The sequence below is a fragment of the Colletotrichum scovillei genome (assembly GCF_011075155.1).
Source record: "Colletotrichum scovillei strain TJNH1 chromosome Unknown Contig00001, whole genome shotgun sequence".
In the NCBI taxonomy this organism is placed as follows: Eukaryota; Fungi; Ascomycota; class Sordariomycetes; order Glomerellales; family Glomerellaceae; genus Colletotrichum; species Colletotrichum scovillei.
In genome coordinates this window covers 3,252,361-3,274,227 of record NW_023336259.1, presented here as the reverse complement: position 1 = coordinate 3,274,227, position 21,867 = coordinate 3,252,361, and the positions used below count along the sequence as shown (strand labels likewise).

General features: G+C 53.7%; 6 protein-coding genes across 6 annotated transcripts; 3 read left to right on the top strand and 3 right to left on the bottom strand.

The window, feature by feature from the left end:
- Positions 1–502: 502 nt before the first annotated feature.
- HER10_EVM0002422 (MAPEG family protein) lies at positions 503–1,268 on the top strand (the record flags this gene model as incomplete). The annotated part of the gene is made up of 4 exons (XM_035472134.1): positions 503–537; positions 648–805; positions 912–1,086; positions 1,184–1,268. 4 exons carry the CDS (start codon positions 503–505, stop codon positions 1,266–1,268), a joined length of 453 nt encoding a protein of 150 aa, XP_035338082.1.
- A 343-nt stretch (positions 1,269–1,611) lies between these two features.
- Positions 1,612–3,298, bottom strand: HER10_EVM0001515 (zinc carboxypeptidase; the record flags this gene model as incomplete). Its single annotated transcript, XM_035471260.1, has 2 exons — positions 1,612–2,646; positions 2,702–3,298. 2 exons carry the CDS (start codon positions 3,296–3,298, stop codon positions 1,612–1,614), a joined length of 1,632 nt encoding a protein of 543 aa, XP_035337993.1.
- A 2,209-nt stretch (positions 3,299–5,507) lies between these two features.
- Positions 5,508–10,782, top strand: HER10_EVM0002777 (Sec7 domain-containing protein). Its single transcript, XM_035472472.1, has 2 exons — positions 5,508–6,436; positions 6,528–10,782. Exons 1-2 carry the CDS (start codon positions 5,833–5,835, stop codon positions 10,526–10,528), a joined length of 4,605 nt encoding a protein of 1,534 aa, XP_035338121.1. The 5' UTR covers positions 5,508–5,832; the 3' UTR covers positions 10,529–10,782.
- Positions 10,783–11,118: 336 nt separating this feature from the next.
- Positions 11,119–13,517, bottom strand: HER10_EVM0010681 (SRP72 RNA-binding domain-containing protein). The gene is made up of 2 exons (XM_035480133.1): positions 12,435–13,517; positions 11,119–12,378 (listed from the first exon to the last, which is right to left on the bottom strand). Exons 1-2 carry the CDS (start codon positions 13,175–13,177, stop codon positions 11,193–11,195), a joined length of 1,929 nt encoding a protein of 642 aa, XP_035338858.1. The 5' UTR covers positions 13,178–13,517; the 3' UTR covers positions 11,119–11,192.
- A 46-nt stretch (positions 13,518–13,563) lies between these two features.
- Positions 13,564–16,063, bottom strand: HER10_EVM0004371 (uncharacterized protein). The gene is made up of 2 exons (XM_035482951.1): positions 14,714–16,063; positions 13,564–14,656 (listed from the first exon to the last, which is right to left on the bottom strand). The coding sequence occupies exons 1-2, from the start codon at positions 14,913–14,915 to the stop codon at positions 14,085–14,087; spliced, it is 774 nt and encodes a 257-aa protein (XP_035338263.1). The 5' UTR covers positions 14,916–16,063; the 3' UTR covers positions 13,564–14,084.
- A 2,750-nt stretch (positions 16,064–18,813) lies between these two features.
- Positions 18,814–21,806, top strand: HER10_EVM0011269 (uncharacterized protein). The gene has a single exon (XM_035480705.1). The coding sequence runs from the start codon at positions 19,758–19,760 to the stop codon at positions 21,240–21,242; it is 1,485 nt and encodes a 494-aa protein (XP_035338904.1). The 5' UTR covers positions 18,814–19,757; the 3' UTR covers positions 21,243–21,806.
- The last annotated feature ends 61 nt before the right edge of the window (positions 21,807–21,867 follow it).

Genomic DNA, 21,867 nt, shown 5'->3' with positions numbered 1-21,867 from the left:
GGCAATCGGGCTCAAAATGTGGCCGTCCTCCACCCCTGAGATGCCCCGACAGTCCTATTCTTTCATCTTCCAAGGGCTACGTTTGTATCCGCCTACACGGAAAACATGGCTGGCTCGGTGCCACGGCACGACAGTCTGCCCAGCCTAGAACGCAAGGAGGCTCAGGTTACGAACAGGTAGCCCGGGATAGAGAGCGGAGCGGAGGACCACCTCAGTTCTTTCGGGCATGGAGAAAGAAAGCCCAGACCAAAACATCTGGCGTCTCGAGCTAAACGGATACGACCCCCCCCAGGCAAGGACACGTTCGTTACGTAGCTCTCAGGTCGCATATTAGTAAATATAAAGACTATGGTCATTGCGTTGTCGTTTGCCTGTCATTCCTATACACACAACCAAGTCGCATCCCGCCAAACCTTACTTTGATCAATTACATGCACACCCAGATCAGTAATCCAGCAAGCTCATTCTAACCACCTCTCCCTTCAATCACCCTGTCGCCATCATGCCTCTCACTCTCCAGGTCCCCGACGAGTACGGGTACGTATCGCAAGCTCTCTCTACGGTTCTCTTTCTTTGTGTTCCCTCTCCACAGACAGACACAGATATCTTTGAAGCTCAGCATAGCTAACCAAATCCCTCCCCAACAGCTACGTCCTCCTCGTCGCCGCCTCAACCTTCTTCATCAACACCACCCACGTCCTCCTGACAAGCAAGTACCGCAAGGCCAGCGGTCTCGTCTACCCGGCCCCCTACGCCTCCAACGAGCAGGCCGATAAGGACCCCAAGGCATACCAGTTCAACTGCGGTACGGTTTTCCTCCCGCCCTTTCCGCCCCTCTGTTCCCTTCCCATTGAAGCAGACAGGGAAGGAATAGAGAAGCCGGAATCACTAACGGCAACGCTTGATCACAGCACAACGCGCCCACGCAAACTTCACCGAGAACCAGCCCTCTTTCCTCGGCGCCCTTCTCATCTCCGGCCTCCGCTTCCCCGTCGCCAGCGCCGTCCTCGGCGCCGGCTGGACCCTGTCCCGTATCCTTTACGCCTTTGGCTACACAAGCGGCGCTGGCCCCAAGGGCCGGACTCGGTACGTTTTCGCCCCCAAGACCTCTCCTCTCTCCACCTTCTTGAAATTTGTCTCCCCAGCTCTGATACTCCTTGCTGACTCCCATATGAATTCGCAGTGGCTCCATTGGTTCTTTCCTCTTCGACACCGCACTCAAGTTCACGTCCACCTACACCGCTCTCGCCATGATAATGAATTGGTAAAGGAGTTTTCGCACCTTGGTACGCTGTTTATGGAAAACGATCCAATCTCTTGCTTTACTAGCCGCTGTAAAATCATACAAAAAATGTTGGGAATAGACGACCATGGTGTCCCACAGTAATGTCCCGGTGAACCGACCCATTGCTTTAATAACCGCTGCGTACAACCGTGACTATTATACCTGAACAAATTCCTACCATCGCCATAACTCCATGTCGTACACCCTGGTTGCTGTGCCCCGCTACTGATTTCTTTCGCTCTCCTGCTGCTCTTTGGCTTGTTTTTCCCAGAAAGAGCCATGGAATAGATGAAGCTGAAAAACGAACATTCAAAGCCTCTGCCTAACTATTTGCGCTTTCTGAGTCGGCGAAGCTCCAGACTGCGATCCGGTTCGTCGGATGTTGGCGTCAAGGCTCCAACGGACTTCTCGATTCCGTTGTTGCCCAGGAGATAGTCTCCAAAGTACTTCATCGCGCTGAATATTTCTTCGCCGACGGGAATAATGTTTTCCCTGGGAAGAAGGAAGCCGTAGCTGCCGGTATCCCTCAGCTTGATCTGGTAACTATAATGCGCATGCAGTTCATGGTAGAACCAGTCAATGGCCGATCCACCGCCTGTCTCAAGACGCTTAGCGCCTGGTGCAGAGCCCCGTCCCGCGACAGCTCCTTCGCACGCTGATGTGACCGAGTACAGCTCTCCGTTGGACAGACGGATGGCCTTGGCAAGCCCAGCGGCGAGCTCTTCGAGATTCTCGACATTGGGCGGATCGACGTCGCAGGAGTATGCGAAGGGAAATAGCACCTGTTGAGAATAGGAGTGCAGGTCAATGAGACCAATAAACTCGGTATCCTCCAATGACGCATTCCTCGCCCAGAGTGCTATAGCTCTGGCTTCGGCAGCCTGCCATGGCTGTTTACCGCCATAGCTTTCAGAGCAAGGGTCGTTTTCGGAGTAGTCGCCCCATTCATAGCCAAAGGCGTGGTCGAGGTCGAAACCGTGGCACCAAGACATACCCGTCTCTTGCCGGGACTTGCGCCACAGTCGGTCTGTAGTCCAGGTGTACTCGATACCGTCGGGGTTGACTGCCGGGATGAAGATGAAATCGAAGTGCTCTAGCAGCTTGGTGATCATGGGCTCCCTGCCGAAGGCCGTAATGAATGACCAAGCGACATAGTTGGTAGTTGTCGTGGAAATCCACTCTCTTGCATGCATCCCTCCCGCAACAACGACCGTCTTCCGCTTTTCGCTGCCTGGCGCCCGGGTCTTCATGCCAACCTTGAGACCGAGAATATCTCGTTGTTCAGAGGATTGCCCAATGGTTATAACTTCGGTGATGGCTGGGAACATAGCTTCGGTTAAGCGCATCCATTGGACAATTGTCTAGAACATATTAGCTCGAACTCCGCAGTGCTTGCACGGGCGTGAGGTCACATACATCAAGCCTCTGGTAATCCTGGAAAAAATAGTTCTCGTTCCCACTTTGCGCGCTCTTGAGGTTTGCGCGACCATCGGGGATGCGGTAAGTCTGGGCCGGGACATCGACGGCCGGATATGTGTCGTACACAGCGGCTGCCACATCCGATATCAACGTCGAGTAGGCTGATTTCAGAGAGTCGGGCAGAAGCCCAAGCAGCGATCGAACATTATCTTGACGAATTCGAACATCGACGAATTCGTGATTGAAGGCCCAAATGTCTAGAAAGGTGCGGGCGGCGGCGGCGGCAAAGGCAGACTCTTCCTCCGCGGTGGTGAGATTGAAGCGCAAGACGACTTCATTGATGTGATCGTCTCGCAGGCTTGTTCGAACGTGGGATGTCAGGTGGCTAGCTTTGGCAGGATGGGGTCCGAAGACGAATTCAACGACGCCATTCCGAAGTCTTTTCAGGAAAGGAAAGAGGTCAGACTTGGCTCGCACGGCAGTAGTGGAGGCGTCGTGGCGGTATTCGGGGTATGCGTCGAAACGTGCAGCGGAGGCGGCGGGGACCAGAACGGCGACGCTGGCCAGCGAAGACAAGACGACGTGAGGCCGCATAGCGACGAGCAAAGCTTATTGTGGTGGTCGGGTGTGGAAGATTACTGACGTCAATTCAGCCCGACGTCAGGGAGTGATGGATGTGGGCGATGCGACCGAGGGTCAATTGCGATGATGGGGGTTGTTGTAGCGATAGAATCGCGACACTCTCAGGGACCTGGAGGATGTAGGCTTGGAGCGAAGTTCAGGAAAATGCAGGTGAGCGAGCGATAAGGAATGCAACAGCACGGCTGACCTTGCCTCACCTTGGAGTTGGCAGGGAACAGGCTCAGGCAGCCGCTTACTTGTAGGTTGGGTAACTGGGTTTGGCCGTCGCAACACGATCCTTGTCGGTGACGGGATCACTGCACATGTCATTGACTCCAAGGGACGAGGAAGCAATGCTGGGTATTTGTTAGCCAACATATGATGTCTCTTGGCATTGCAGATGCGACTATCGCAGCGAATTCGCAGAGATGTCATCGCGACCCCATGTCTTCCATTACTTGAGGGATGCGAGGAACGCTAGAAAGCGGGAGGCCACAATCGAGGTACCAGAACAGCGCAATTGGTGCTTGTACATCCATGGATATTTGGAGACATTGGATGCTTAGCTAAGGCACCTCATAGGTATGGGTAAAGGTACGCATGAGGCATGGTGTCTTGAGTACCTACCTAATGGGAGGTGTCTCTTGGCTGGACCGGCACTCCCGTCGGGTCAGTGAATTTGTGCCAAAGTTCAGAGGTTGGACTAGGTACTACGTATCCCTGATCCTCTTCACCTGGCTTACCTAACGAGGTCAATCTTTGAACCCCTTGCAAGTTGCACCTGGAGTCCTGACGAGAGTCCTCCACTGAGCACTGAGTAGCAAGGTGGGCTTCATATAGTGCCCGGACCGCAGCCCGGCCAGCGTATTCTTCATTTCAGACTGGTGGTGTCTGCACTGGTGCTTCATCTCAACATTGCCCTTTGCTCACCAAATTGGCAGTCTGAGGATCGCCAGGCCTGACCCTGCTTGTCCTCCTTTGTCTACCTTAGTTCTTCGTCAGTTTCTCATTCCCCCATGGCTGTCTACAGACTCGTCACTCGTCGTCCAATATGCAGTGCGTGTATTCCTGCCCATGGTAACCTCAGTTTGGTGTAAGACACTCAAGCCAACGTACCTATATGCCGAACTACCTTAGAAAATTACCTGAGGTGTTAGTAGATGGGAAGAGATACACAAGACTACCTACTACCAACATCTTGCCCAAGTTACCTAAGCCCCGTGCTAGGTTCTCTACCACGTTATTACTGACCTGGAGGCTAGGAACCTCAGCCCAGCCCCCCAGCTGCTGGGTACGTGTGCAAAAATGCGTGGCACCTCAGCCTGGAACCGGCCCACTCCAGTTTACTGCGGCTCGACTGCATCAGTCCAAGGATGTTATTAGTCGTAAATTCGCAGCGAAGGTAAGGTCGTCCGTAGCGTATTCTGAATAGTCTAGCCCAGCGATTCTCCCTCCCTATCCGTAGCTTCCTGACTCTCGCCGCTGTCCGTCGAGTGCCCGTGATGTGGCATAACCTTGTATCAAAGTCGTGTCCTGTTCCGTACGGGATACTGAAGTGATGAGTACTACCAATGTGCCATGTTTTATTATTCAATGTATCTGCCGTTTGTGGTCTGTCGCCTTATGGCTTCTAAAACTCTTCTTTCCTTCCAGCCCCCCCCCCCCCCCTTTTCCCCCGGTACCTACTTCGTACCTTACCTTACCTATGAGACTGGGACGACGACAGCGCACGCAAACGCCAACCTGATGCCAATTGGGTCGTATGTGTACTTTTTTCCCTGTTGATCTTTTTCCTCACATCAAACGTCCTTCTCTACGCATCCAGCCTCAACTGTACCTACAGGACGTTTCTTTCTTCGCCTTACTTTCGACTTCTGGTGCTTCACTTAGATTCCCTCGCCTCGGGCTCACGTCTCGAAAATACTTCCCTACGCCTTTTCTCGCTCTCCTCCCCCCACATTCAGCTGTCCACAGTATTACTCGGTCTCCCTCCCTTCGTCCTCCTTCCCCTAAAGGTACGAAGAGGTACCTTGCCTCACCTTGCGCGGCCAGGTACGCCAACGCCAGCAGAGGACCAGCCTACGGATAATTACCTACACCTACCGTATCCAGCAACCAACCTAAGGACCCCTACCCCCAAACCCGGTCGTCCTGTCTCTTGCGTTGCAATGCGCTTAGCCTAACATAAACAACACCCTTGCCTCACTTCACCTTAACTCACCTCGCCCCGTCTCGCCTGGCCTTACCAAACCTGACCTCACCTTGACACTGCTTACTCGGTCTCCCTACCGTCCAATTCTCCTCCTTTGTGTTCAACTTCCACCGCGCATCCCTCATCTGATAGACTCGCCAATGTCTCCCGCCTCCGTACTCAACAATTCCACCTCGTGCTGATGGCTTAACGTCCGGATCATACGGCATCCCACCGCACCACCCAGACGTGACCGCGGTCGTCATCCTCCCACTTCTGACGATATATCCCTGGCAAACCATGACCCATCGCCGTCATGCCTTTCCTACGCCGTCGCGGCAACATGGTCAGCGAGACCGATATGAGGCGCCATACCATTCTTGAGTCCGAAACTGCGCCTCAGCTACCGCCGCTCCCTCAACACTTCCCTCCCCAGCGACCTCAATCCCACCACCAACAGCCCGACCAGCTGGCGCCCCCGCCACCGCTGCAGTCTCTCTCTCGACCCCAATCACAACAGCACAAGAAGCAACAACTCGGCGACCACTCGAACCCGATACCCGAGCTCAAACTGCCATCATCGCCCCCGCCGCCGCCGCCCACCTCGCAGCCGGAACAGGAACAGAAGCAGAAACAGGACCAGGAAACTCAAGGGGATCAACCGCGACCCTCTGTGTCCATTTCGGTACAAGAACCTCCGTCTACGTCTCTGGCCTTGCCTAGGCCATCCGACGACGATGATGGCGCTCTCAATCCACCGAATCCCAATGACCCTGATGCGCGACCGGATACCCCTCCTATCCAGGAAGAGACACCAAAGCACCGTCGTTTCTCCATATTGAGGTTCCGCAACGCATCCGACTCGCAATTATCGGTTAGGGCTAAACAACAGGCTGAAAAGCCCCCTCCTGTACCTCGCCGTATGTTTCTACTAACCACTCCCCCCAAACGGCTCTCGCCAAGGCAAGAGCCGGGTCTTCTTAAGACCACTTTGCTGACCAGCTACACTAGCCCCTGAGATTATCACGACAGCTCCCACCGCCGACCTCCAGGTTCCCCAGAAGAAGCAGTCGCGCATGCGACTCGCGGATCGCTTCCGACGCTCAGGCGAATTGCCAAGACACAGCGAGGATGGAGGCGGAAGGGCCATGACGTGGAAGTCAACGAGAAGAAAGACGGGGTTGGAAGACATGGTATCGAGAAACCGGCCAACCCTCGTGACTTTTGAGGAGCCTGGCCGCCCAGCATCTTCGAGATCGCCGACGAATGGAGAGCATCATGACGTGCCCAACCTATCTCTTCCCAATAATCGAGCCTCAGAATCGTCGCGCTCCGACGCTAGCTCAGGAGAACACTTATATGCTACAAACACCCTAGGCAACTCGCCTCCGGCACCCTCAAGCTCCAGCTTTTTCCGCCTACCCCGAAGGAAACCCAAGGCTGCAGCGCCAATGTTTGACTTGTCTCATTTACCACAGAAGGGCAAGCCTTCGACTGACAACCCCGCCACGTCATCTTCGTCTCTCGGCGGTCCCCAATCGGCCGCTGCTTCTACTTCTAGAGAGGGAACCCCTCGTCCTCAGCAAGGCTCGCGGCCTCATTCGAGTCACAGCACAAGGGCCAACTCCGTGGCGTCCTCTGCGCATGAGCAGTCTGCGAAGCCCAATGCTTCACCCGCTACTGCTCTGTTCAGACCAGGATCGACAAACTCGGGACAGTCCTCCCCTACGCGTGCCCGCTTACAGCGCCGTGGCAGATCGTCAACGATGAGTTCTCTAGGAAGGGATTCCACGGATGGTCATCTTGACCCTGGAACTGGTCGAGCATCGACGTCAGTTGGGCGCAAAAGCTTCGGTGACCTACTTGGGCTGAACCGACTACGCCAAAACTCCGATCTTGGTCAGGGTCGACAAGGCAGCCTGACACCAGCAACGCCTGGATCCAACACTTCAAAGAACAACTCGTTGCAGATTGCCCGCGAAGCCATTCCTCTACCCGAGAGGCTTGAGGATGAGACGCCCGTCAAGTACCTTGCTCGAATAGAGGAAATATTGAGTCGCGGAGTAATTGCCAGTGCGTTGTCCAAGGGGAGTGATCCGTTCTCAATAGCAGTCTTACGGAGCTATATGCGCCGCTTCAGCTTCTTTGAGTACCCAATGGATATGGCTATCCGAAAGCTGCTCATGGAGGCCGAACTACCGAAGGAGACGCAGCAGATAGACAGGTGTCTACAGGCTTTTGCGAACCGTTACCACGAATGCAACCCTGGAATCTATGCCTCTCCAGATCAGGCGTACTTCGTCGCATTCTCACTACTTATTTTACACACTGATGTCTTCAATAAGAACAACAAGCACAAGATGCAGCAACCCGATTACTTGAAGAACACCAAAGGGGAGGGTGTTTCGGACTCGGTCTTGAGCTGTTTTTACGACAACATTACGTATACCCCTTTCATTCATGTCGAGGATGACCTAGACCTCAACAGCGATCGGCTTTTGGCAAACAGGGCCAAGCGGAAGACGATTTTCCCAGGAGGCACACCGGAAACTACGACCAAGCGGTCAAGCCGGGAGCCTCTTGATCCTTACACACTTATAATAGACGGCAAGCTGGATATCTTGCGACCGAGTCTCAAAGACGTAATGGAACTCGAAGACCATTACAATTACTTAGGGACGGCAAAAGATCTCAACGTAAAGGAGCTTCAAAGAACTTTCTTCAGAACCGGAGTGTTGCAGATTGTGTCAGCCAGATCCCGGCCTGATGCGTTCCGCGATGACAAAGGCTCCAGCAACCCGGCCGAGGCGGCACAGGGCGTTGTTGACATCAAGATCACCAAGGTCGGGCTTCTGTGGCGCAAAGATGTCAAGAAGAAGAAGACGAGGTCACCGTGGCAGGAATGGGGAGCCATTCTCACAGGCGCTCAACTCTACTTTTTCCGCAACACCACTTGGATAAAAAACCTAATGCACCAGTACGAGTCTCATGTCAAGCAGGGTTTCGATGGCGAGCCAATTACCTTCAAGCCGCCTCTTCCGGAATTCAAACCAGACGGGTATCTGCCAACTAAGGAAGCTGTTGCGCTCGTCGATTCCACCTATAAGAAGCACAAGAACGCCTTCAAATATTCTCAGCCCAGCGGTTATGTGGAGGAAGTTCTCCTAGCCGATAATGAGGAAGAGATGAATGATTGGCTAGCCAAGCTGAACTATGCAGCGGCTTTTACGACGTCAGGCGTTCGCATGAGAGGCGTCGTGGGAGGCAATTACGAGGGCCAAAGCCGGCGTGGTATTAGGAGACTCGGCAGTTCGGCGTCTGCTCAAGTCATCCAGACTCCAACAGGCGATGTTAGCATTGTTAGAGGCAAGATTGACCACAAAGAGGCCGAGTCCATCCAGGCGCAACGACGGCAGACTATGATGGATGCAGTCGCCAAAGCTGATGAAGAAATTGCTCTGAAGGAGCAAGAATTAGAAGGACACTTGAGGAACGCCCGGCACCTTCAGATCCTATCGCCTATTCAAGGCAAAACCAGAGACCAGATCTTGTCAGCTGCAGCTCACATGGATGTCAAGATCAAGTGGACCCGCATGGACATGTGGAAATCAATGTGTCATCGGGATGTTCTCCTGAAGGATCTAGCTGAGGAGCAGAGTCTTCGGGGTCTCACTCCTACTACAACTCAAAACGGCCGAGAGCCTCGTGAGACATCACCCTCTGCCAAAGAAAGGCCTCCTATTCTCGACGCCGTGTCGGCAAATAGCGTGGCACGCAGGCGCAGGCGATCATCCGCCGCTGTCTCAACAATTCAGCCTTCGAAAACTCCGCAAGCAGAGCCCGACTCTCCCGTCACTGAAGCTTATCAAACCCCGCCTACCAGTGCTACTTTCAGCCCACACAAGCATCAAAACTCATGGGACTCGAAGGTTTCCAAGTCGACAGAGCGTGTTCAGCCTCAGAGACCTGGTTCCAGCTCCAGCCAGTCATCTGGCGAGCCGACTTTCTACAGCCCGCAACAGCATTCAACGCAGAAGAGAGGCAATGCCACCGAACAGTCTGCAGACAATGACCGACATGAAGACGTTGATGCAAACGAACGGGCGCTACTACAGCAAGCCGGTCTACTAGAGTCGGGCTCTCGCGGGCGAATTCCCCCGGAACGGAAGCGAACGGGGTCTTTCTCTGAACCAGGAGATGCCTCGGAGTCGCGAGATACGCCTGGCTCAATCGATAAACAAGACAAGACCAAGATCCGGCGAAGTCTCCAACGCACACTCAGAGAAAGTGCTGGCCACCTTTCACACCACCGCAGCAGAAAGGGCAAGGAAATCATCTCCGGCAGCGGCGCAGATGACACTGGCCGTGAGGACGTGCTCACCAGGGGTTCCGGCAGTTTTGTGGTACATGGAAAGAAGGCGTCCGTTATCAACTTCGGCTCCGAGCTACAGCAACTTACTCCGGAGGAGCGCATGAAGCAGCGTAAGCAAGACGAGCCTGCGTCCCCAGTCAGTGTCGCAGAAGACTACCACGACGCTTTGAATGATTCGCTGGAACCCACAGAAAGAAGAGAATCAGCTGCCAGCGCCAGCACTGCCACAGCCAGGAGCTTTCGTGAACTTCATCGCAAGTATTCTTCAGCACACGCATCCAAAGCACCCGCCTTTGGCGGGCACCTCTTGGTGCCATCCGATGGCGAGAGCGAGGCAGCAGTCAGTTTCTCTGAGGGAAGAAGGACACCGCTTCCTCCAATCGAGAACGAGTCTGGAGATGAAGAAGAGAGCGAGGCAGCTGTGAGCAGTCCGCAAATCGTTAGCCCACGGCCTATACCCAGCCCTCAGCTGATCATAAGTCCACAACCCATCTCTGCTGCTCTGGCAACTCCACTGGCAACCGCGTCCGAGCCTTCGACGCCCTTAGAACCCCAGATGGAGGAGAAGGAGGAGGAAGACGAGAGGGGTGCTGAGATGCAACGGCTGCCTAGCCCCCCTGTGCAAGCAGTCAAGGCCTAGCTAGGTCTCATAATTTAAAGGGAGAGGCAAAACTTTCCGAGGCGATTTTTCATGTTGAAAAAAAAAAACCATGCCGACATTGTAGAACTAGTTGATATCGGATGATGCGGATCTGGGGATGAGTCAGGAGAAAACGGAAGATACCAGCGAGCGAGAAAAAGAGTAGCTAGTGATTTGATAGAGAGGGATGAACGGGAAGGGGCCGTATGACAGACAGCATCATCATTAAAGGATGCGCAGGTAGGGGCCGGCAGCGCTCCTTGGCTGTCATTCAAAATTACTTATTTCTACTGTCAACAACCATGATCCGATGAACTGGCAAAGTGTAACCGATCTAGAGCCATAGGTGTGTACTGTGGGTTCATGGCTGATGGGTGAAAGGAGTCTGGACTTTGAGGCCAATGTTGTGACTGGCGATTAGGGGGCCAGACTTGGAAAGAGGTACATGGTAAGAGTAGATAGCGCGCGTACTCAATCATACAATATCTCTTCCCCGACATCTTGGTACCAGTCTCTCAAACTCAGGTCATATTCATGGATTCGTGATCATGGGAGGAACAGTAATGAACTTTTTGATTTTGGTAATGCAGCCGTGGTGGCAGGACAAGCATGGCCTTCAGCATGTTCTTGACAGAGGGGCTAGTAAGTCCTACAGCACATTTCCTCATTTCTTGCCCTTCTTCTTCTTCTTGTTCGACGATGTCGTCGGCGCCTTCTCGACTTTGACAGATCCTGCGCCACCGGCCAACTCCAATGTCTCCTCCTCCTTGACGAAGCCACCTTGCGTCGCTTCCTGGGCCTTCTTCTTGCCCTTCTTACCCTTGGGGCGGTACGAGGATCGGTCGCGGAGGGGCAACCAGCGCTCAGGATCCATCTTCTTGCCCTCGACATAGTCCTTGGGCAGCTTTCTTCTTCTCTTCTTCTTGTTGCCTGCGTCGGTGGGCTGATCGAGGCGGCGTTTCTTGGCCTGGCTGGCTGCCGGCGCAGTGGTGGCGACGCCATTGCTGACGAGCTCGTCGACGTTGACCCCCCGTAGGAGGTCGTCAATGGGAGCCAGACCAGCGAGGTGAGGCGTCACCTTTGCTCTGTCTGATGTGGCGAAGGATGCCACGAGGCCAGCGGCGGCGATAGGGTCCGCAACGGGCTTCTGGCAAAGCTTCTCAAACGCAGCGCCAGCAGCTGCAAGATCCGTGGGCTCAGATGACTTGAGGAGCTCCGAACCGGCGCCACGGAGGAGAGAGTCGACGTGGCGCCCATCGTGCTTCTCCCAGAAGGACGATGCCTTTGTTAGCTCTGATCGTATGTTGCTATGGCGGCCCTGCTGGCTATAAAGAGAGACAGTCAAGGCAACCAAACCGGGAGAGAAGCGCACTTCTGAAGGACCTTGCTTCTCCAGGTTCTGCAAGAAGCGCTCAAGGACGGACAACGCAGCACCAGGGTTGTTCGCTGTGAGGTAGAGCTGTATTATGGTGAGGAGCAGGCCGACATCTGTAGGGCGCTTCTCAATCAAAGGGAGAACCTCTTTCACTTCAACCACCTTGGAGCGACGCAAAGCAAAGGCTGTGGCATTGATGGCCGAAAGACCGTTTGTGTCGACGGACACTGTTGGCGAAGCCTTGGCAAGTACCTTTGACGACTTTTCATACACGCCATCAAACTTTTGAGCTTGCAGACCAAGAATGTACTTATTCTGCTCCAGCTGGCTTTCTTGATAGTTGAAAAGCTTCGCCTGTTTTCTGAGGGCTGCTGCGGTGTCGAACTTGCGCTGGGCCAAATATGGGTTATCTACCTCGGTCGCAAGAGCGGAGGTGTTGTTCAACGCAATCAGTCGAGACTCGGCGTCAGAGTCCCTGAGTAATAGAGGTAAGCGAAAACCTCCTTTAGAAAGAATTTTGGGCCAACCTACTCTGAAATGGATAGTCGCTTCTGGATCGCAAGAGCTTCCTCGGTCTTGCCTAACCTAGTGTAGACATACACCTGCTGAACCATGATGGGGGTCATCTCGGCCTTCTTGTCGTCTTCGGAGAGCTCTTCGGAGTCGTCACAGAGGCGCAGTGCTTTCTGGAGCAGCTTCGTAGCTTCGGAGAGCTCGCCGCGGGCAATCATACCACAGGCAATGTTGTAGGCAAGCTCGAAGGTGTCGGCATCTTCGGCGGCGGGAATCGGCGTGTCTTCTCCGTCAAGGCTGTTGGAAACCTTCCATTCCAGCTGGGCGGCGGACGCCAGCTGGTTGATCTTTAGATCGCTCTCCTCTCCTTGCTCATCCTCCAACAGGCTGCTGTAGACGTCGAGCGCGTCCTTGAAGTCTTCGGCTCGATAGGCCACCTGAGCAACCAGGTGGCGGAAGCTTCGCTGGGGCTTGGAATTGGCAACCTCGCGAGCCTCTTGTAGCTTTCCCGTCTTGTAAAGCGCATAGGCCTTTTCCAAAAGGCTAGCGACCTCGAGTTTGTCGCCGCCGTCGGCAATCGCACGGAGGGCGTCGTCGAAGCGGTCGAGCTTGAGAAGCGCAACAACGCGGGTGCGTTGGGCAACGATGTCAGTCTTGGAGGCTTTAAGAGAAGCATTGGCAGCCTTTAGGACCTCTTCATGGTCTTCGATGGAAGCTGCGCGCAGCAGAGCGCTAAGGTTTGCGGCGGGGTCTGAAGGCATCGTGAGGTGAGGGGCGGCGTCGGCAGCGAAGAATGAGTGGTGGTGATTCAGTAGGGGCGGTGCTGCATGTTCTGCCGCTCCTCTATAGCTTTTATCGACAGCCCGATGGTAGTCGACTCGAGGCGACAGTCAGCGATTGACTTGGGGTTGTTTGGCCGTCAATCTAAGCGTCGTCGTCGTGTGAGCACGTTGCGAAAGGCGATATCGAGTTGAAGACACGCTTGGGCCCATTCGAGGTGGGTAAGGAATCGACGTCGATGTGGATGGTGGGGCAGAGCCAGTGACGTCCAGCGCTGTCAGCTCAGGTGTCCCACTTGTAGTCCTCCACACAGATTGCGTGCAGTGGTACTCGAGACTACTTCTGGGTTTGGAGTGCCCTCAAGGCTGCCGGTCTTCTTTACTTTATTTTTATTTTATTTTTCCAAATGTGGTTTTTTCCCCCTTAACAGCGCTTGTCGTATGAACCACTCCCGACAGCGATATTAGTCTTGGTCAGATTTGCAGAGTTCAAGGTCACACAACCTTGCCATTTCTGATCCGTGTATCTATCTATGATGCCCCGGGTTTATGCGGCTTTGATTGAGGGCTTCATTCATCATCAATCTGTAGATTATTGCTCTTACCCCGCGGTTGCATCGCAATGCAGAGCTCCTCGCCTAAAACCTGTGCTATTATAGATACTCATATCTGGCCTTCCTGTCCGCCTATATCGGCGTCGTGATTTGCGTATATCGTTATTTTCGTGAATCATATCCCATCCAATTACTCCCCGTTATAGCTGTTTGGGTTGGATTTCGTGGTCCTTCATCATATGTTCCTGCGCGTTGTTCAGACTGCTTTCTGTGGCTCTGTGGCTCCCAGTATCCATAGGCAGAGTAAACGCCCTTATCAAGATGTGAGTTCATCGTCACCCGAAAAGTCCCCACAGCCTCTTGCGTTTGACCTCCGGTTGATGGTAAGGTCTCAACGGGTATGTTGGCGCCACGCTGAACTGATCTGTCGATGCCGGCTTTTCCGATAGCCTTCGTCGCAACCTGTTGGGGGCAATTTCGCCAAGCTTGGTGCTGCCTGATGACATCGTTGCCATGGACATACGTTTCTCGGCTTTGAGGTGCTGTGCATAGCTAGGTTCTCCAGGTTTGGTCTCTGTTCCGTTCGCCTCCGCCGCAGACTTGAGAAGGTTGCGCTCGGGGGCTTCCCTGTCCTTCAACTTGGACTTGCTGTCTGCCGCAAGCATCCTCTTCGAATGCTTGTGCTTCTTACTTGACCCGGATGAGCTAGACTTCAAGGACGGAGTGCTAAGTCTCCGTGACAGGTCATTGATCGCTTTGACAGCGTCGACACGCGATGAGTTGGACAGAGTCTTGAGTGACTGGTAGTCAATGACGGGGTTCTGGCCTCTGGTCATGAGATGAAGCAAGTTGGTCGTGGCCGATGTAAGACGTTTAATCACTCTTCGCACAGAAGATCGAGCCACGGCTGTTGTGATACATTAGTACATGAGCTTAGAAAGCCGCTGCACGCAGAAACACTCACCGTCACCCTTTTCAAGATGAGTCCCAGCCACGGACAGCTTTGAAGAGTATACACTTCGGACCTTGGACCTGTCAGAGCGAATGCTTCTTCGAAGTTGTCGAGGCTGCTTGTTCCCACGAGCTTCCTTTAGGCCCTTCAGGAGACACAGACACTTGGAATATGTCTCCAGAAGTGAGTCGATGGTGTCGCCAAAGCCGGCCATTTTGAGCTCGCGATTTTTGACTGAGTCGGTCTCATTCAGTGTTCAATCTGCAGAAGAGGATGAGCGCTGCATTTCGGATGTTTCTACATCCAAATCATCTCCTCAGGCTGTTGATGAGGGGAGTCCAGGCATTTGTGTCAACGAACGAGGCTGGGCTATTGGTGGAGGGCGCGCTGTTAGGAGCCACGGAAATCGAAGCATTTTGGTTGGTCCTGTAACCGCCGTACCAAGCAATCCTAGTACATCATCGGCGGATTGGCCGGTAATACTGAGGAATTGCTTGGAGGAGTACTCACATTCCTTTTCTCAACTCCGATAAAGCGTTGACGGCACGTGGGAGAGAATTCATGTGGTCCCAAGGGTGGAGAGGATGGAAGGAGACCAAAAAATGCCATGGGCTTAGATCCCACCGACATTATCATCACGATATTGCTGACACGCACAAAGTTCCTAGCTGCCTGTAGGCACACACGTGGCTACAATTGGCGGGAACCTATGGTGTGTGAGAGAGAGATATATCGAGAGAGGGAGGGAAAATGCCTCTTTGTCAAAGATCAATACCTACTATGAGGAATAACCCATCGTGGACGGCAATATGCAGCTAGCCCTATCGGTTCCATGGCATAACCTCAGCTCGTAGTTTCGTTAAAAACACAACTATCAAACGGCAACAGGTGCAACGAGCATATCGACTTGTAAAGGGGATGACATCGACCCATTTGAGGTGTGCGTACGATGGAACTCAGCAGCCTGCCGCAGGTCTTGTCGGGGAAGGAGGCATAGCGTTTGCACTTGCACTCGGTCTGCCGCTCTGCTCGAGGCTTCGAGCTACTTGTTATCGTAGAAAGTCAGCTCGTTCGCAAACTGTCAAACGTCTGCTTTGAGTTGGCATATGCCAGATGCATGTGGTTAGAGCTTGCCACGCGTGCCACGCTCGGCATCCTTGCCTCGATGAAATGGGTGATGGGCGGCCTCGCTCAGCGCCGTGGCGGTGAGTTAATCGAGCATATCGGGTTGGCATCCGTTATCCGCCGGTAGAGGCGTTGAAGCGTTGATAAGGCACATGGGGCCAGGGACCAAAGCAGGGCTTTCCAAATCCAGGGTTGCCAGAGCCGACAAGGGTCAGTATTGAAGACAATGTCCATAAGGATAGGTAAGGGAGTTGGCACGTTGGGTTCGAATAAAGGTCGGGATCGGATGGCGTTTCCGCAAGGAAGCCAGTCGCCATGGTAGACGACAGACCAATGGCATGCTCGGAAGGTCTCACCGAGTGTCGCGATTGTGTACAACGTTCGGTGAAATACACTGTACCTCGACGAATAAGGTGAAGTTGGGTTAACATTCATCGTTGTTTGACTTTGTGAAAGCAGCAGGACGTGATGTCGGCAGCTCGAGGCGGTCGGTCTCGTTCATCTGCACGATACTAAGGTAGAGATGCAGATAGCGGCCTACCTCACCGATGCACACATTCATGTTCCGGTCTGCTGTGCACCCTGGGTTATCTGCACAGATGCCGCCAATCGCCTTGCAGTGTATGTACGGAAGTATAAGTGCACAGCACGGATGGCGGGGCGATGCATCGTCGCAATACTGGTGTCTCATTGTCCAATGGCCTAGGTATCCGTAGGTGGGAATGTTGTTAGTGAGCCCAGACGAAGGGAAAGATGTTTTGAAAGCAGCAGAGACATGGGTATCAGCACTCCGTACCCAGGGAAAGAGTCATCTCAATCTGCGCATGTGAGGCTGCGATCCAGGTAATAAGGTATCGTAGGATCTCTATCGGAGTTGGCGGAAACCTGCATAGCCGAAAGTCGGCAGCAGTACCATCTTGACGGGAAGGGAAAAAACGTTACCTGACCTCACGGAGTGCGGGCGCTGGAATCTGGCAGTTGGCAAACGCGACTCACGCGGCTCTTTTCCACCAAAGGTATCTGGTGCGCGGGTTCCTGATCCAACAATTACCTAACAAACCTGATACCCAGCATGCAGCGTCATGAGGTGCGTGATAGCTACCTAGCAGTCAGGACTGAAGACTCAGCAAAGATTCGACTATGTACTGAGCAGTTCTGGACCATCAGGTGTCGAGTGCAAAAATTCCACGTCCGAACCGGCCGACTGCAATCGGACCCCTGCTCAATAGCGCCCGCAGCCGTTCCATCCTCTCACGGGAGGCACTAGGTAGACTTGATTGCACATGTGAATGATTGATACCCACGGATACCGGTACTGTGCTCCGTACCCAACGGCAGCAGCAACTCATAGGCAGAGAATGTGAGGCAAGGTGAGGAGGTACAGACCAGCGAGCAGGCACGCCGCACACATGGAGGATATCTGCGTCTTCCATTGGGTTGGTAAGACTTTGATGGTTGCAGTGCGTCTTATCTGGTTGGTCCCCCACATGGACCACTCAGAGGCTGTCTCTCGAGCATCTGACGGGCGCACATGGGTGGGCGCCGACGGGAGAGCGTGGGAGGGCTCTTGATTTTCCTTGGATGCTTGCCTTTGGTACCTTGACGAAACCAGGAATAACCGTCTTGCACCACATGGCAACCGTCTGGCGCGAGTGAAGATAGATGTCGGCACCATGGCGGCGAATTGCGTGCGGGCTGCGGGCGTCGGGTGAGGTCAAGGCCAACCTCGGTATCTTACTTGCCTTTTGGGTTTTTTTATTCTGTTAGTTTTCCTCCAAACTAGTTACTCCCCTGGACAAGCATGTACGGTATTCCAAGACGTGCGCAACAACTCGCCACCGTGTTGCTGGTGTTGATGGTTTGGCCGTGAGGTGTTTGGGGGTTCCATTTGGTTGAGCTGATTGATAACCTGAACTGTCATGTCGAAAAAAACGGCGCGGCGGGCATGCCACGGCTGGTGTGGGATTCCTGCCTATTATCTGACCTAGCTTCCGTAAGTATCTCTCCTGGTGGGAAATACATGGAGTTTGGAGTGTGTCTCAGCCAAATGATAGGTATCTCTAATTAGCTTTCCAGGGGAACGGCCAGTGCGATTGGAATGAAGGTACCCGTGGACCCAGGTAGGTTAGGTAAGGAAGCCCCCAACCTTCATGTTTCCCCTGCGAATGAAATCATACCCTCGGCCCCTCCCCCTTCCCCCCCCCCGTTCCCCCAGTGGTCCCCCTCACCCCCAATCCCGCGCGAATAATCCACTGTCCCGCCTGCCGCTTCCCGCTTCCCCGTATGATGTAGTAGTGTAGGTAGTGTACCTACTCATCCGCACACCATAGTCTCGTCCTGAGGTAGAAGGTAGATGGATGGGCAGTGACCATCAAAAGAGAATGAGAGGAAGGGACAACAAGAGAGAAACTTGGAAGAAGACGGGAACTACTCTACGAATGTTACCAGTGCCTTGTTAGCTAGCTACCTTCGCAGCAGCCATCCATCTCAGGTACGCCGTACGGGCAGCCGGAACCTAAGGTAGGCAAGGTACCTTAATCAGGCCAGCCTCGCCCTTTCGCACTTTGCGACGAACTCCAATTCCCTCATTCTTCCCGGCCCTGACGAATCCGGCCCTCGAATCATTGACAGATACCTGCCATGGCCCCCGTCTGCACTGCAATGCGCGCCCGGCTGCATCACTCACAGCCCTTTCGATGGAATTAGACCTCACCTCGCCATCCTCACCACGCAAGCAACCCTGATTTTTTCTCTTTTGTCGTCACGTCTTTTGTACTCACTCTCTGCCCAAGCCTCCTCTGCACGTCGGGAAATCCTACACCCCCCGGTCCATAGTGTGTGCTGTGGGAGTGAACGGTTGGACGTTCGAAAAGAATATCCGTAGGTGCTGCAAAACTTGACAAACCGCTCCCCTTCTCGGCTTCTCTCCCTAGACTCCCCCCTGTCACCCTGCGGCCTACCCCCCCCCCCCCCCCTTACCCCTTCCACACGACACGCCTTTTTATCTCCATCCAATGCCACTTCCTTCCCGCTCCGCCCACGTCTGCAACTTTTGCTCGTCCATCTCTCGAGGCCCACTACCTTCACCCTCGCCCTTCCTAGGTATTCTCAACCTGAATCGCCGCATCTCATGTATTACAATCGCCTTGTCCACCTTACGATACCATGACTCTCCCGACCTTATTCTCCCTAATCGCAACCCGTCTCGTTCGCCGCTCAAACTGAGTACCTGACAGAGTACCGAGTACGCAGTACAGTCATTGTCTTCTAGCACCAACAAACAGCCACGTTCACATCCGCGTCTACAACACACGTTGCCCGCACAAGTCCTGCCACCGCTATCCGTGGACCGTATCTTATTCTCACTCCTCCGCCCCGCTGGCCCCATCATCATCCCGTGCTTCTTCTGCTGTACGACGAGATACCCATCTCGTCGCGTATCGCAACTCCCAGCTCGGTTCCTGGTATTCTACTGTACCTTACCCCAGACATCGAACCCCGAATCTAGGCACCTCGCCCAGACCCACGCCTTGATCTTCCCGGTCCCGGTCCACCTCCCGGTTGTTGGCCTGCTATCTAAAGAGCCGTCCCCGCCAACCCTCACAGCATCCGACTTCCCCTTCTGTTTACTCACCCTTTGCTACCTTATCAAGCCCGTGCTTCTTGGTTGGCCTTCTGCATTTCCGACCACCACCGCTGACCTTCAACCGTCAATATTCGCCATCCATTCCATGGCTCAACCATTCATCCTCGCTGCATCTTATTCGGTGTCTACTGCGCGCCCTCTCTGAAGTACTGAAAACCACCCCAACGGTGACTGGCACTCTCGACTGTATCCACACTTTATTCAACAACATCTGCTGTTTTAGCAGCCGCTGGTCTTATCTGAAGAAAGCTCATCACGAAGAACATCAACCCCAACTCACCCTTCATGTCGACGACTTCATCTCCCTCTCCGTTGCAAGGCCCAACGGGCCGTGTCGATGAGAAATCTCTACCCCAGGGTCAGTGCCGCTACATATTGCTCGTACCTGGTATCAAAGGCCAACGATGCGCCTGTGTTCACTTTTCTCTCAACCGATCTACGCCCGGCGCTAGTTGCGACTGTGGGCACATGGCCTGCTATCACGTCAAGACCCCAGAGCCGTCATCGACCAGAGAGGAGGTCGAACTTCTGAAGCAGCGACTTCAAGCCCTCGAAGAACAACTTGACCAGCAGAGACAAGGCGGTCTTGGAACCGTCGTTGCCAGAGTGAGCGAACTGGAGGACCTTGTCGACAAAAGCCGTGAAGAGATAGGCCAGGAGATCAAGGGCTCTTATCGCAACATCAACAGAGTATGGCAGTCTGTAGAGCAGCTTGAGCGTCAAACCTCCCACCTCCGGGAAACCCTACGCTCTCAGTCAGAACACATGGAACGTGTCAACGGGGAGTTGAAGAGCGTCAGCAATCGTCAATTGGAGCTTTTTGACGCCGACGAAAGCATCGAAGAGAGACTGGATCAGCTAGAATCGGACCATGATTCTTTAGCCAGTCGAGGTGGCCAGATCCCGAACATGACAGAGGAAGCAATCTTGTCACGGCCAGACGCTGTGACGGCCTCCAACCTGCAACAGTCGCTGGGAGCCACTCTGTATTCACAGCCCGAGGCCGAGGTCATTCCAGGAGAAACCATCCGTACCTCGCCAGCCCTCAGCGCCGCCGATTCCAACACAAGTTCAAGCAACTGTGGGGCTTGGACAGTTCATATTTCGCTTCTTCCGACAGCCTCTCAGCCTTTCCCATTCGAAAGGGACACCAACGCCTACAAGCGCTGCTTGTCCCGAGGGCTCCACCGGACTGTAGTAGTTGGCGGCCCAGATAGTGACTCTTTTGTTGAGGCTGTCACAAAATCCTTCGGTAGCCTACTCAGAGGAAGATCATGGATGCCTCTACAGGCCAAGCTGTGCGACGCAGAAAAGCTCCAAGGGCTTCCCATGCTCAGGCCACTGGACTCCAGACTTGTTGACAGCGACTATGATCTCAACTTTCTCAAGAGATTCTGCGGCGTCTGCGAGGCCAACGGCAAGATCGATTCTCTGTATATAGCCATGCGCCAGGACAAGTTTTCATGGCACTTTCTACGAAACTCTCCGATATTCATAGAGGGTCTCGAGAATTGCTGGATTTACGATCACTTCTTGGATCCAAACGACCCAGTTGAAGATGACCACATGGAAGAGCATGATCGACCCTCCGCCGGAGACATTGTCCCGAGTCTTCCAAACTTGAAACGAGCAGCATCCGAGATGTCACGAACAGCTGGCTTAACAGCTGCAACGACAGGCAGCGATTCTGACGGCTCTCGAACCAAGACACCCCGGACCTCTTGCCTGCCAAGTCTAGTTGAATCGCGGAGGCGTTTAGAGACTGTGTGAGACACTTGGTCTCTTCCCTTTTTCAACACGTTCCCCCGTCTAGCTTTGGCCTGTGGGATTTGTTTTTACTGCATTTTAGACGCGTGGTTGGCGTCCAGGGCCCGTCTCTTCGAAGCAGCAGTGGCGAATGTTGCGCGCTGCGCGCTGCACTGGCGCCAATGCTTCACGAATGAGGTCTTTCGAGACGATAGAAGGCTGATCCACCTGATAGAGGACATTTATACCCATTTCGTTTATTTACGCCCAAGGGCACAAAGAAGCACTGTCTTGGTCAGTTTCCTATACATGTACAGGGGAATTGGGAGATCCGGAAAGAGACAAAAAGCCTTTGAGAAAGTTTAGTGATAGTCTTAGGTAGGATAAGGTAGTCTTGATCTTTTGAACAAAAAGTCATCTGTCACAATGCTGTGCCTTATTTGAGGTGTAATGAGACTGCAAATTTCGGTGTGGCAGGCTTATTATTGTTTTGCTCAACGTCGATGGCTCCTGCCTGTGAAATCAAGTTGGTATGCCGGTAGAGCCCGAATCGGAGGACCTTCGGACTAGACGGAAGTAAAATTGGCGGGGAGAGCAGGACTCGGAGCCGGTGAGACCTGGCAGGTGCCGGAAAACAGTGCCTCCTACC